Genomic DNA, 10,838 nt, shown 5'->3' with positions numbered 1-10,838 from the left:
TTCGCCTTATTTTTTCATCTAGATGCACTGGTAGCGTTTGTGCTACTCTATTCAAAATCATATATAGGGTGTCCCGCATAAGAACCGACACAGGGCAGGTGCATGTAGGGGTGTCCAAAATATTGTAATTTAACCAAACTTAGCTATATACAAATTGCACCCAAAGTGGGGCACTAAATTTTGAAAAAAATTAATATTTCTGCAACACATTGCCGTAGAAGAACCAAAGTTGGTACATGATTGAGGTTTATCATTGATCTTCTTCGACTATGATTTAAAGTTAATTGAGGCATTACCAGGTGTTCATTGGTGATGACTCACCCCTAAAATTGTACCGAACTTTTTTTTCATTGACCGAATTGAAAAATAATATTAATTCGCGGCAGAATTTAATTTTAATTTTTTTTTTCTCGTTAAATTTTAAAAAATTTTTTGGTTTAAAAAAAAACGTATTACCTGAAACAAGATTTTAACAGTGCTTTTTAGAAAATAATCGAAAAGTCAGTAGTAGGCAATGAATTTATCTTTCAAACTTGTCAGTTAGTAATAAAATTATTTTACTGCTGTGAATTAATATTACTATTTTTCAATTCGGTCAATGAAAAAAAAGTTTGGTACAATTTTAGGGGTGAATCATCCCCAATGAACACCTTGTAGTGTTTCAATTAAGTTTAAATCATAGTCAAAGAATACCAGTAATAAAACTAAATCATGTATCAAATTTGGTTTTTCTACGGTAAAGTGTTGCAGAGATATTAAATAACTCCTCAGGGGTGCAACTTTGTATATAGGTAAGTTTGGTTAAATTGCAATATTTGGACACCTCTACATGCACCTGCCCTGTGTCGATTCTTATGCGGGACACCCTCGATATACAGTGTGTTCAATTAACTCGACACCATATGGGAAACTTTTTTATTATTGGTTTTATGAAAAAAAGTTATTCTTGATAAAAAGTTTTGCATGGACTAAAACCCAAAATGAAGTAATCAGATTTCAATTTTTTGCAGTCATATATGAGGTTTGTCGAAAAATGTAAATTTTGCTCAAGAGTAAAGTACCTTTATATTTTACAATATCTACAATCGTTATTTAGAAAAGTTGATCCCAATAGAAAACTGCTGTCAAATATCCAATATTATCCATCTACATTAAAACAATCTTTAATAATTTTTGGTTATAAACAGTAGGAAATAAACAAATTATAATTTAATTTTGAAAATAATAAGACATTTATTGTATTGAATTGTCAGTGCATCCTAGATTTAATGTCGATCTCTAGACATAAATTATTATCAATGCTAATACAGAGAAGAGTTTGTAAAAATAACAAAATCTGTTTTTTGATGATATCTGACAATAATTTTCTATTAGGATCGACTTTTCTTAATAACGATTGTCGATATTGTAAAAAATAAAGGTACTTTACTCTTGAGCAAAATTTACGTTTTTCGACAAAGCTCGTACACGACTGCAAAAAATTTAAATATGATTACTTTATTTTGGGTTTTAGGCCATGCTGAACTTTTTATCAAGTAAAACTTTTTTTCATAAAATCAATAATAAAAAAGTTTCCCGTATGGTGCCGACTTAATTAGACACATTGTATATATATAAGGGAAATTATTTATTTTCTTGGGTATATAAGATATTTTCTAAAAATATACGAGGTAATCCAATAACAAGTAACTTTAATTAAATATTCAATATATGCACAGTACATATGCCTACGTTTTAATGCTCTCTATACAGGGTGATGAATTAACAATGGGAAAATCGAAAGCTGAAGATACTACACGTAAAATGGTAACCATTGGCGTAAACATGCCTTATCCGAAAGTTGATAGTTTCGGAAATACAGGGTGTTGAATGTTAAAATTTTAAATCGTTTTTTTTTGCGATTATTCTGAAAATATGTAGGTTAGGAACTTGAAAATTTGTGAAACTATATTTTTTTAAGCGACAAATAAGATGCGTGTTGTAAATTCAGCGTTACTTTTGGAGGGCGCCACTAACGACGAATTTTACCGAAAATTTAGTTAATAACTTTTTACCCTGTATATCTAACATGAAACTTGATTCAAAACCTGAAAGAGCAATCATTTTTTCCATTAATTATATACTCTTGTTTCATTTCGGTATCTCGATGCGTTTTCGGGAAAAATAGATTTAACGAACACTATGTTTTGATAATACGAGAAAGTAATAGCGAAACAAACTAAGTGTTTCTTCATGTTATTACAACAATTAACAATAAAAGAAATGAAATACCTACGTAATAATGATTTCAAGTAATTGTTCGAAGAATCCACCGTTGATACTGATACACCTTACACAACGTTTTCTGAGAGATCTTCGAGTTTGAAACAACATATTGGGATTGCAGCTGACTTCGTTGGCAGCGATTTGTATTATTTGCCACAAGTCTTCATACGAACCAATAGATTCTTTGTAAACGATATCTTTCATTCGAGGCCAAATAAAAAAATCAAGAGGATGAAGTCTGGTCTTCTAGGTGTCCAAGCAAAAATGCTTCCACGGCTTGAAGAAGTTCTACTGAAGAGACATGTGGTTCTTGCACGACGGAACTCCACCGTATTTTTCTCGGCCAGTGCGTGCATATTTAAATGTAATTTTTTCAAATCGCTGGATTGGCCATGTAAGCATTTTTGCTTGTCCACCCAGAAGTCCTGACTTCAATCCTGTTGTTTTTTTTTGGTCTTGAATGAAAGATGTAGTTTACAAAGAATCTATTGGTTCGTGTGAAGATTTGTACCAAAGAATACCAATCGCTGCCAACGAAGTCAGACGCAATCCCAATATGTTGTTTCAAACCTGAAGATATCTCAGAAAACGTTGTGTAAAGTGTATCAGTGTCAACGGTGGATTCTTCGAACAATTATTACTTTAAATCATTATTACGTATTCCATTTGTTTTATCATTAATTGTTGCAATAACATGAAGAAACACTTAGTTTGTTTCGCTTTTAATTTCTCGTATCATCAAAACATAGTGTTCGTTAAATCGATTTTTCTCGAAAACGGATCGAGATACCGAAATGAAACAAGAGTAAAATTGGTCGAAGGTGGCGCCCTCTATGACCAACGCTGAAATTGCAACACGCATTTTATTCGTCGCTTAAAAAAATATAGTTTCACAAATTTTCAAGTTCCTAACCTACATAGTTTCAGAGTAATCGCAAAAAAACTATTTAAAATTTTTACTTTCAACACCCTGTATTTCCGAAACTATGCGCCAATAGTCACCATTTTACGTGTAGTATCTTCAGTTTTTGATTTTCCCATTGTTAATTAATCACCCTGTATAATGAATCCCAGTTCTCGATTCCTTAATAACATTGTTAAAATAAGACGTGGCGAAAGCCAAAACAACAAAAATGCAAAGCGAAGCATGTGAGCGCTGATAAGAGTCAATCGGCTTCAGCGTCATCGCCGGTCATCGATTCTCGAACGGACTTATTTTCTACATTCGGCCATCCTGAAACTTGACCTGTCCTCAGGTTACTCGGAGATCCGTTAATATCATCGTAATGAAGTTAGAGATCCGTTGATCTCGTCGTAGTAGAGATCCGTTGATCTCATCGTATTAGAGATCCGTTGATCTCGTCGTATTAGAGATCCGTTGATCTCATCGCATTAGAGATCCGTTGATCTCGTCGTATTAGAGATCCGTTGATCTCGTCGTATTAGAGATCCGTCGATCTTGTCGTATTAGAGATCCGTCGATCTCATCGTATTAGAGATCCGTCGATCTCGTCGTATTAAAGATCCGTCGATCTCATCGTATTAAAGATCCTTTGATCTCGTCATATTAGAGATCCATTGATCTCATCGTGTTAGAGATCCGTTGATCTCCACGTATTAGAGATCCGTTGATCTCCTCGTATTAGAGATCCGTTGATCTCATCGTATTAGAGATCCGTTGATCTCATCGTGATGAACTTAGAGATCCGTTGACCTCTCTTCAACTTGGAACGTAATCCATTCTTCATATGATCTGGGGCAACTACTGTTCTCTTGTCTGATCTAACGCCTTCCCACATATCTTCGACTTATCAATCGTTAATAAGGACCTTGGTTATACGGAATGACCCTTTAAACTTAGCAACTTTTTACTGGTGTCCATAGTGGCCTCACTTGCGATAAGTATCAGAACCAATTCACCTTTGGTGTGATTCCTGGTTTCTCTTCTGACTTTGTCGTATTGTTATTTTTGTTTCCTCTGATCTTCCGTAATGTGATTTCTGTGAAAAGTTTGGTTTTAACTGAGTATTATATTTGGAGCAGCTAGGGAAATCAAAACTGGGTGTCGAGCGATTATCAAATTTTCTCATATTTGACATGTCACCCATAGTGTTTAAATAAGCATATAACCTCTTAACATCACTATGGCGTGCAGATCTGACTGTACGTGAAATGATTTCATCCGTTATGCCACCAACTATAGCATCTATGAGACATTCATCTGGAATTCCTAATCCTAATGCTCTTAATTTAGACAGTTTTTGGAAACAGTAATCCCCTAGATTTTGACCGGGACTAGTTTCGTAATTAGCAGCATCTCGGAGTAAGTTAGAAAATGGAATGGACTTACGGAATTGATTAGTCATACTCTCCTTTATTTCACTCCAAGAAACATCACATTTTGCCTGACCGTCGTACCACTGCCTAGCATTGCCGCAAAGTCTGCTTGCTATCATACGCATAATGAGATCGTCATCCTATTTGTATCACTCTGCTAGTTTATCCACACGTTGCACCCACTTTTCAATCACCCTATTGTCCTTTCGTGGATCAAACAATGGAATGAGAAGTTCATCTCCCGTTGTGGACGTTGATGGCCTACTGCGTCGTAGTTCAACCACTTCGTTTTACAATTTTTTAAAAGCTCTTTTCATGATGAAGACGTACTGCTATTACTCGAAGAACGCCGCATTGGTACGCTGCTCTTTTTTTGATTTTCTTCCCCATATTAGAAATAACACGTTCACAAACACTAAACACTCTGGGTAACAATCCCATTTCTGACTTTTGTAAGATATTTTCTAAAAATATACGAGGTAATCCGATAACAAGTAACTTTAATTAAATATTCAATATATGCACAATACATATGCCTACGTCTAATGCTCTCTATATAATGAATCCCCGTTCTCGATTCCTTAATAACATTGTTAAACTAAGACGTGACGAAAGCCAAAACAACAAAAATGCAGAGCGAAGCATGTGAGTGAAGAGTCAATCGGCTTCTACAGGTATCAGGTTCTAGTTTGCAGGCCAGTCAAAAAATGATTTAAGAATACAATGGCATTTTTTTTAATACTTAACGTTTCATTCCCGATCGGGAATTTTTTCAAAATAATTTTTAATTAAACATTATTTTGCAGTCAGTTACTAAAAACCAAAACAAACAATTCCGTAATAGATATAAAAACAAATAATTTAAAACCACAGCTGCATCAGGAGAAGCTGATACTACCACAAATTGTTGACGTCGATATAAGACGATTTAACTAAATTTATTTCTATTCCAAATTGCTTCGTTTTGGTTGCTAGAGGGCGCCAATATTGGTAAAAAATTGTTTTCCCAAATAGCTCTAAAACACTTCCAATTTTAATAAAGGAATATCAGTACATAATTGTAAAAGTTTCAGTCTTTCTTCTCTCACTTAAAAAAACATTTAATAAAGTTTTTTGACTGTGTTCTATTTAGAAATAAAAACATATTTAGAAATTATATATGTATATTTTTTAAATTTTATTCGTCTCAACACATTACGGAAAAATTACAATATTTGTTTCTTCCAAATAATAAAATTTTTTTTATCAGATTGCTATATAAATCAGAATTGTAGAAATTAAAATTTTTTCATATTTATCTCGTCAACAAGCATTGTAGGGAAAAATTTGTTTGTTTTATACATACTCATTATTTTTTGTAAGTTCTGAGTTGTCTGTGACCTCGCAAGTTTATTTTTATACACCCTGTATTATACCTTCATTTCTATTCATAATGTTGAGCGATATTTTCCAAAGGTCACCATTTCAGTTGAAAAAAAAGATAATAAAATACATTTCATATTTTCTTCATTCTGGAAATTATGAACAGTCAAATCTCATCGAATTCATGATATTTAATGATCCTCCAAGAAGTAGTGGCGTTTCTTGACTTCCATACCAGGGAGGGCGGAAATTTTTAGGTACAAAGTATTGAAAAAATAATCAAATTTAATTGGGTATATTGGGATATATTTTAAATACTATTGAAATATAGAGGTAATATTTATTTTTATTTCTAAAATTCTTACAAATCTAAGTACATATACAGTGATTCGACAAAGTTTTAGCCAAGAAGACATTCGCAACATGTGATTACGTAATTGATTATCTTCGGCAATTATTACAGGAAAAACAACGGAGATTTTTTCTTCAAGAGTGTTTGTTTTATTTTCTATCATGTGTTGAATTGGCCATTGGTCCGTGTCTAGTTGAAGCCAACAAGACCGCCAAAACCAACTAGAATGTGCCAGTAATTGTGCAGGAGTTAATCCACGAGAAAGACAATCGGCTATATTGTTTTTATTATCTACATGAAATCAAATAGCTTTTGGATAATTGAATAGACACCCTATTAGCGACAAAACTATAATATTTTTTAAATGATTTATTTGAGTAATTTATACTTTCAAAAAATTTTTGACGGTGCAGTATTATACCTTCCTCGGTCCGGACCTGGACCGCGGTCCGCCAATTGCCGACCGCTGCCTTAGAGGGTCCCATATGCGAACTAATGTTGATAAAATATTTCTTTTTGTACAAATTTTACTCAAGATATTTACAACAAATGAAAATCTATGGTTCCCACTGTAACTCCAAAACTTTTAATGAAAAATTAATTTCTGAATCAGTAAATTGTACCGTTTTATTTAAACGAATATTTTCAGGAATTTTTTCTAATAAATTATGCGAATTGGTTACCCATTTAACTATGTCAAATCCTCCTGCCGAGAACAACCCGAGTAACTGACAAAGTTCTATAGTTTGTACTGCTGAAGGTGTGCATTCTACTATATCATCTATATACAACTCCGCATCAACAACTTTAGCAGCTAAAGGATAAGAATGCGGTTCGTCTCTAGCCAGTTGATTAACTGTTCTTAAAGCTGCAAATGGTGATGATGTACCGAATACGACAGTTGTTAATTCATATACAGGGTGTCCGGAAAGGTCTTGTAAAAAATGAAGAGGTATACAGGGGAGCTCAAAATACTTGTAGTACTTAATAAGAAATTTTTTCCTATCGGACTTCGTTGTGGAGTTATTCGCCTTCAAAGAAAGAAGTTTGAAAACAAATTTCAATTATAACTTCTAAGTCGTTACCATGACAACAATGAAATTTGGGCAATTAAAGTAACTTATGATATTGTTCATTTCCAAGTTTAAACTGATATTCAATATGCCTGGATTACACAGGAGCAGACGAAATTATCCATTTAAATTTAGACATCTTTGACAGCGTTGCCATATTTGGCATTTTTCTTTCATAGTTCGATTCCTCTCTCAATTTGATAAAAAAAAGGTAAACCATATATCAACCGATATCTTGTACCGTTTTTGAGAAAATCGAATTTTATTAACAACATACAAATATTGCATCAAAAATGTGATTTTAACATTTTTGCAAAAATCTTGGAAATTGAGATGATGTCAATAAGTATGTATTATTAGCAGTTAGATTTTTGTCATAAATAATTATGACGCCATTTGTTAATTCAATATCATGGAGGATTTTAGCTATGCAGAATCTGAAGCTGTTCAGATTTACGCTTTCCAAATAGAATTTGCATATTTCAAGTGACGAAAACCCCTATGCTATTATGCTGACAAAACACTAAAAAAAAAAATTATCGTTAATGTATGGATGGGAATAATTGGAAACTACTTAGTGGGATCACATATCATTGATGATATTTTAAATATTTGAAATAACGTGGCTTATGCCCGATGGTCCCATTTTAGCAGGGCAGTAAGGGCTTATTTAAATACCACATTTTCGGATAGATGGTAGTCCTTTTCCGTGGCTGGCTCGATCTCCAGATCTTAATCCTCTCGATTTTTTTTGGGGTCATCTTAAAAGGGTACAATATATTGACTGATATACGGTATACCTTTTTTTTAGCAAATTGGGGGAGGAATCGAACTATGAAAGAAAAATGACAAAGGCAACGTTGGCGCTGTCAAAGATGTATAAATTTTGAATGGATAATTTCGTCTGCTCCTCTATAATCCAGGCATATTGAACATCGGTTTAAACTTGGAAGTGAACATTACCATGAGTTACTTCAATTGCCCAAATTTCATTTTTGTCATGGTAACGACTTAGAAGTTATCATTGAAATTTGTTTTCAAACTTCTTTCTTTGAAGGCGAATAACTCCACAACGAAGCCCGATAGGAAATTTTTTTTATGAAACTACAACTATTTTGAACTCCCCTTATTTTTGATATGTCCTTTCCGGACACCCTGTATATTAAAATAAAGAACAAAACTAACTAAATAAAGCAACTCACCAAAATGTGATGCAATTGACCTTTCTTACTGTCGAGGACAAAAGGAAAGGGATAACGAGAATGTACTCGACAAACTTCTACCTAGGGTTCACTCACAATAGTATATTGTGCAATAAGTGCGGTAAGTTGTCTTTGTCACTTTTTAAAAATAATATTTTTATTACTCATGACGTATAAGTCCTATTTTTTCTCATGTTTTTTAGGTAGGTAACTAGCTGTGCGGTAATATTACTTGTCGCACGCGAATTGCCAATAAAGCACGCAAAATTTAAATACTTACACACTCGAAAATGTTATTTTTAAAAAGTGACATTTAAATGACAGTTATTTATGTCAACTTAAACTGAATAAAAATTTGTGGACCTCACCGGGGCTTTGCCCCTGGACTCTAAGATGCATTTGTAATAAAAAATAGTTTGTGCAATTCGTGCGGTTGTCTATTGCCCACTTGAGCGGATGAGCGCACTCACTTCGTTCGTGCGTTCAACTCCGCTCTCGTGGGCAATAGACAACTTACCGCACTTATTACACAATATACTATTTCGAGTGTGTAAGTATTTAAATTTTGCGTGTTTTATTGGCAATTCGCGTGCGATAAGTAATAATACCGCACGCAATTAGAGTGGGCAAACAGCTAGTTACCGACCTAAAAAACATGCGAAAAGATATGACTTACCCGTTATGAGTAATAAAAATCAATTACACAAGATTTATGAATTATTCCAATAATAATAATAATAATAATAATAATAATAATAATAATAATATTTATTAATCCATTTAGACATTTACATGTATAGGACAGGTCATAAATCAAGACAAACAAACAGATAATACATACATAGTTAGAGATTGTCATCGGTAAAATCTTTAATAGTGTAATAGCACTTGATCAGTAACAATTTTCTAATTGAAACCTTAAATTTATTAATATCCATTATCTTATATAGTGTCGGTAATTTATTATAAAATTTTATTCCTTGATAGTAATATAGCGAAATACACAACAAAACGTTATGCATGCGTGAATCGAACTATCTACTACTATATTAAAAAATAAATATAAAAAATATTCTACAAAAACCGGTGGCCGAATGGCAGCAGTTCGACAGGATATATTTTTTACATATACCGGGCGTATTCATCTAGTGAGGGCGGCGCCCCAGAGCACCCCCGCACCAGCCGCCACTGCCAATAAGAGTAATCACATAAAAAATAAGGATATAGAAAAACAAGATTTGAAGATGTAGAACTACATTTACAAATAAATAAGAGCAAATTTGATTAGTAGTGGATGTACTTTCGCCATTTCTGTGAATGCAATTACCTTGGTTACTATGTCAAAATGTAACCAAATTTTATTTTAATCAGGCAGTGTTTTAGAGTTATTCGGAAAATTGTAAAGTTTTTTTGTCAATTTTATTACCTTCTAGCTGTTAAACGAATTTCTTTGGAAGAGGTAAGTTTAGCTAAATCGTTTTATTTTGATCCCAACAATAGTTCCGTGTATTGGGATATTCTGTATATTATAAAGAGTGAGTTACCTGCTGGTTTCTTTTTGAAATTGCTATTTAATTATCATTGAGCACTTTGCAATGATTGTAAACTTTAGTAAAGAGTTTTTTTACAATACATTGTCAACTGTTTATGGTTGTAATTGGGGTTGCTCCGCATCAGCCGATCTTTGTGGAACCTGATGTTAACCTAGAGTCGCCACGCTCGCGTCGTAAACGTTTTTTAGGAAATTCGAGTGGGCGACCTCGTACCGTCGCCGTCGCCGTCGTCAATCGGGGCGCCTAATACAGCACTTGCCTCATTCCAAAAGTTGATAGTAACCGAGTTACAGGGTGTCAAAGTCAAAATTTTAATTTTTAATGTATTTAAATAACCTTCGAAGTAATTGTTGTATTTATACGATATTGGTATTCCGGGGTTTTTTGACATTGAAAATTCAAATTCTCCTACTCCGACTACTACTCCGACTACTCCCACTACTCCCACTACTCCTACTCCGACTACTCCCACTCCCGCTCCCACTCCGACTCCTCCCACTCTCGCTCCCACTCCGACTCCTCCCACTCCCACTCCTCCCACTCCGACTCCTCCCACTCCGACTCCTCCCACTCCGACTCCTCCCACTCCCACTCCTCCCACTCCTCCTACTCTTACTCCTCCTACTCCTCCTCCTACTCCTCCTACTCCTACCCCTCCTCCTACTCCTACTCCTCCTCCCCCTCCCCATCTCCC

General features: G+C 34.2%; 1 protein-coding gene across 1 annotated transcript in view; it reads right to left on the bottom strand.

The window, feature by feature from the left end:
* Positions 1-10,606: 10,606 nt before the first annotated feature.
* The window catches only part of LOC111691516 (RRP12-like protein), an 8,787-nt gene continuing 8,555 nt past the window's right edge, over positions 10,607-10,838 (bottom strand). Inside the window, exon 3 of the mRNA XM_023454522.1 lies at positions 10,607-10,750. Coding sequence (XP_023310290.1) covers positions 10,607-10,750 — 144 coding nt within the window. The remainder of the gene's footprint in view (positions 10,751-10,838) is intronic.

This window comes from Anoplophora glabripennis, unplaced genomic scaffold, assembly GCF_000390285.2.
Source record: "Anoplophora glabripennis isolate ALB-LARVAE unplaced genomic scaffold, Agla_2.0 scaffold101, whole genome shotgun sequence".
NCBI lineage: Eukaryota > Metazoa > Arthropoda > Insecta > Coleoptera > Cerambycidae > Anoplophora > Anoplophora glabripennis.
Note: the sequence above shows the minus strand (reverse complement) of the source record. Positions and strands in the feature narration are given on the sequence as shown.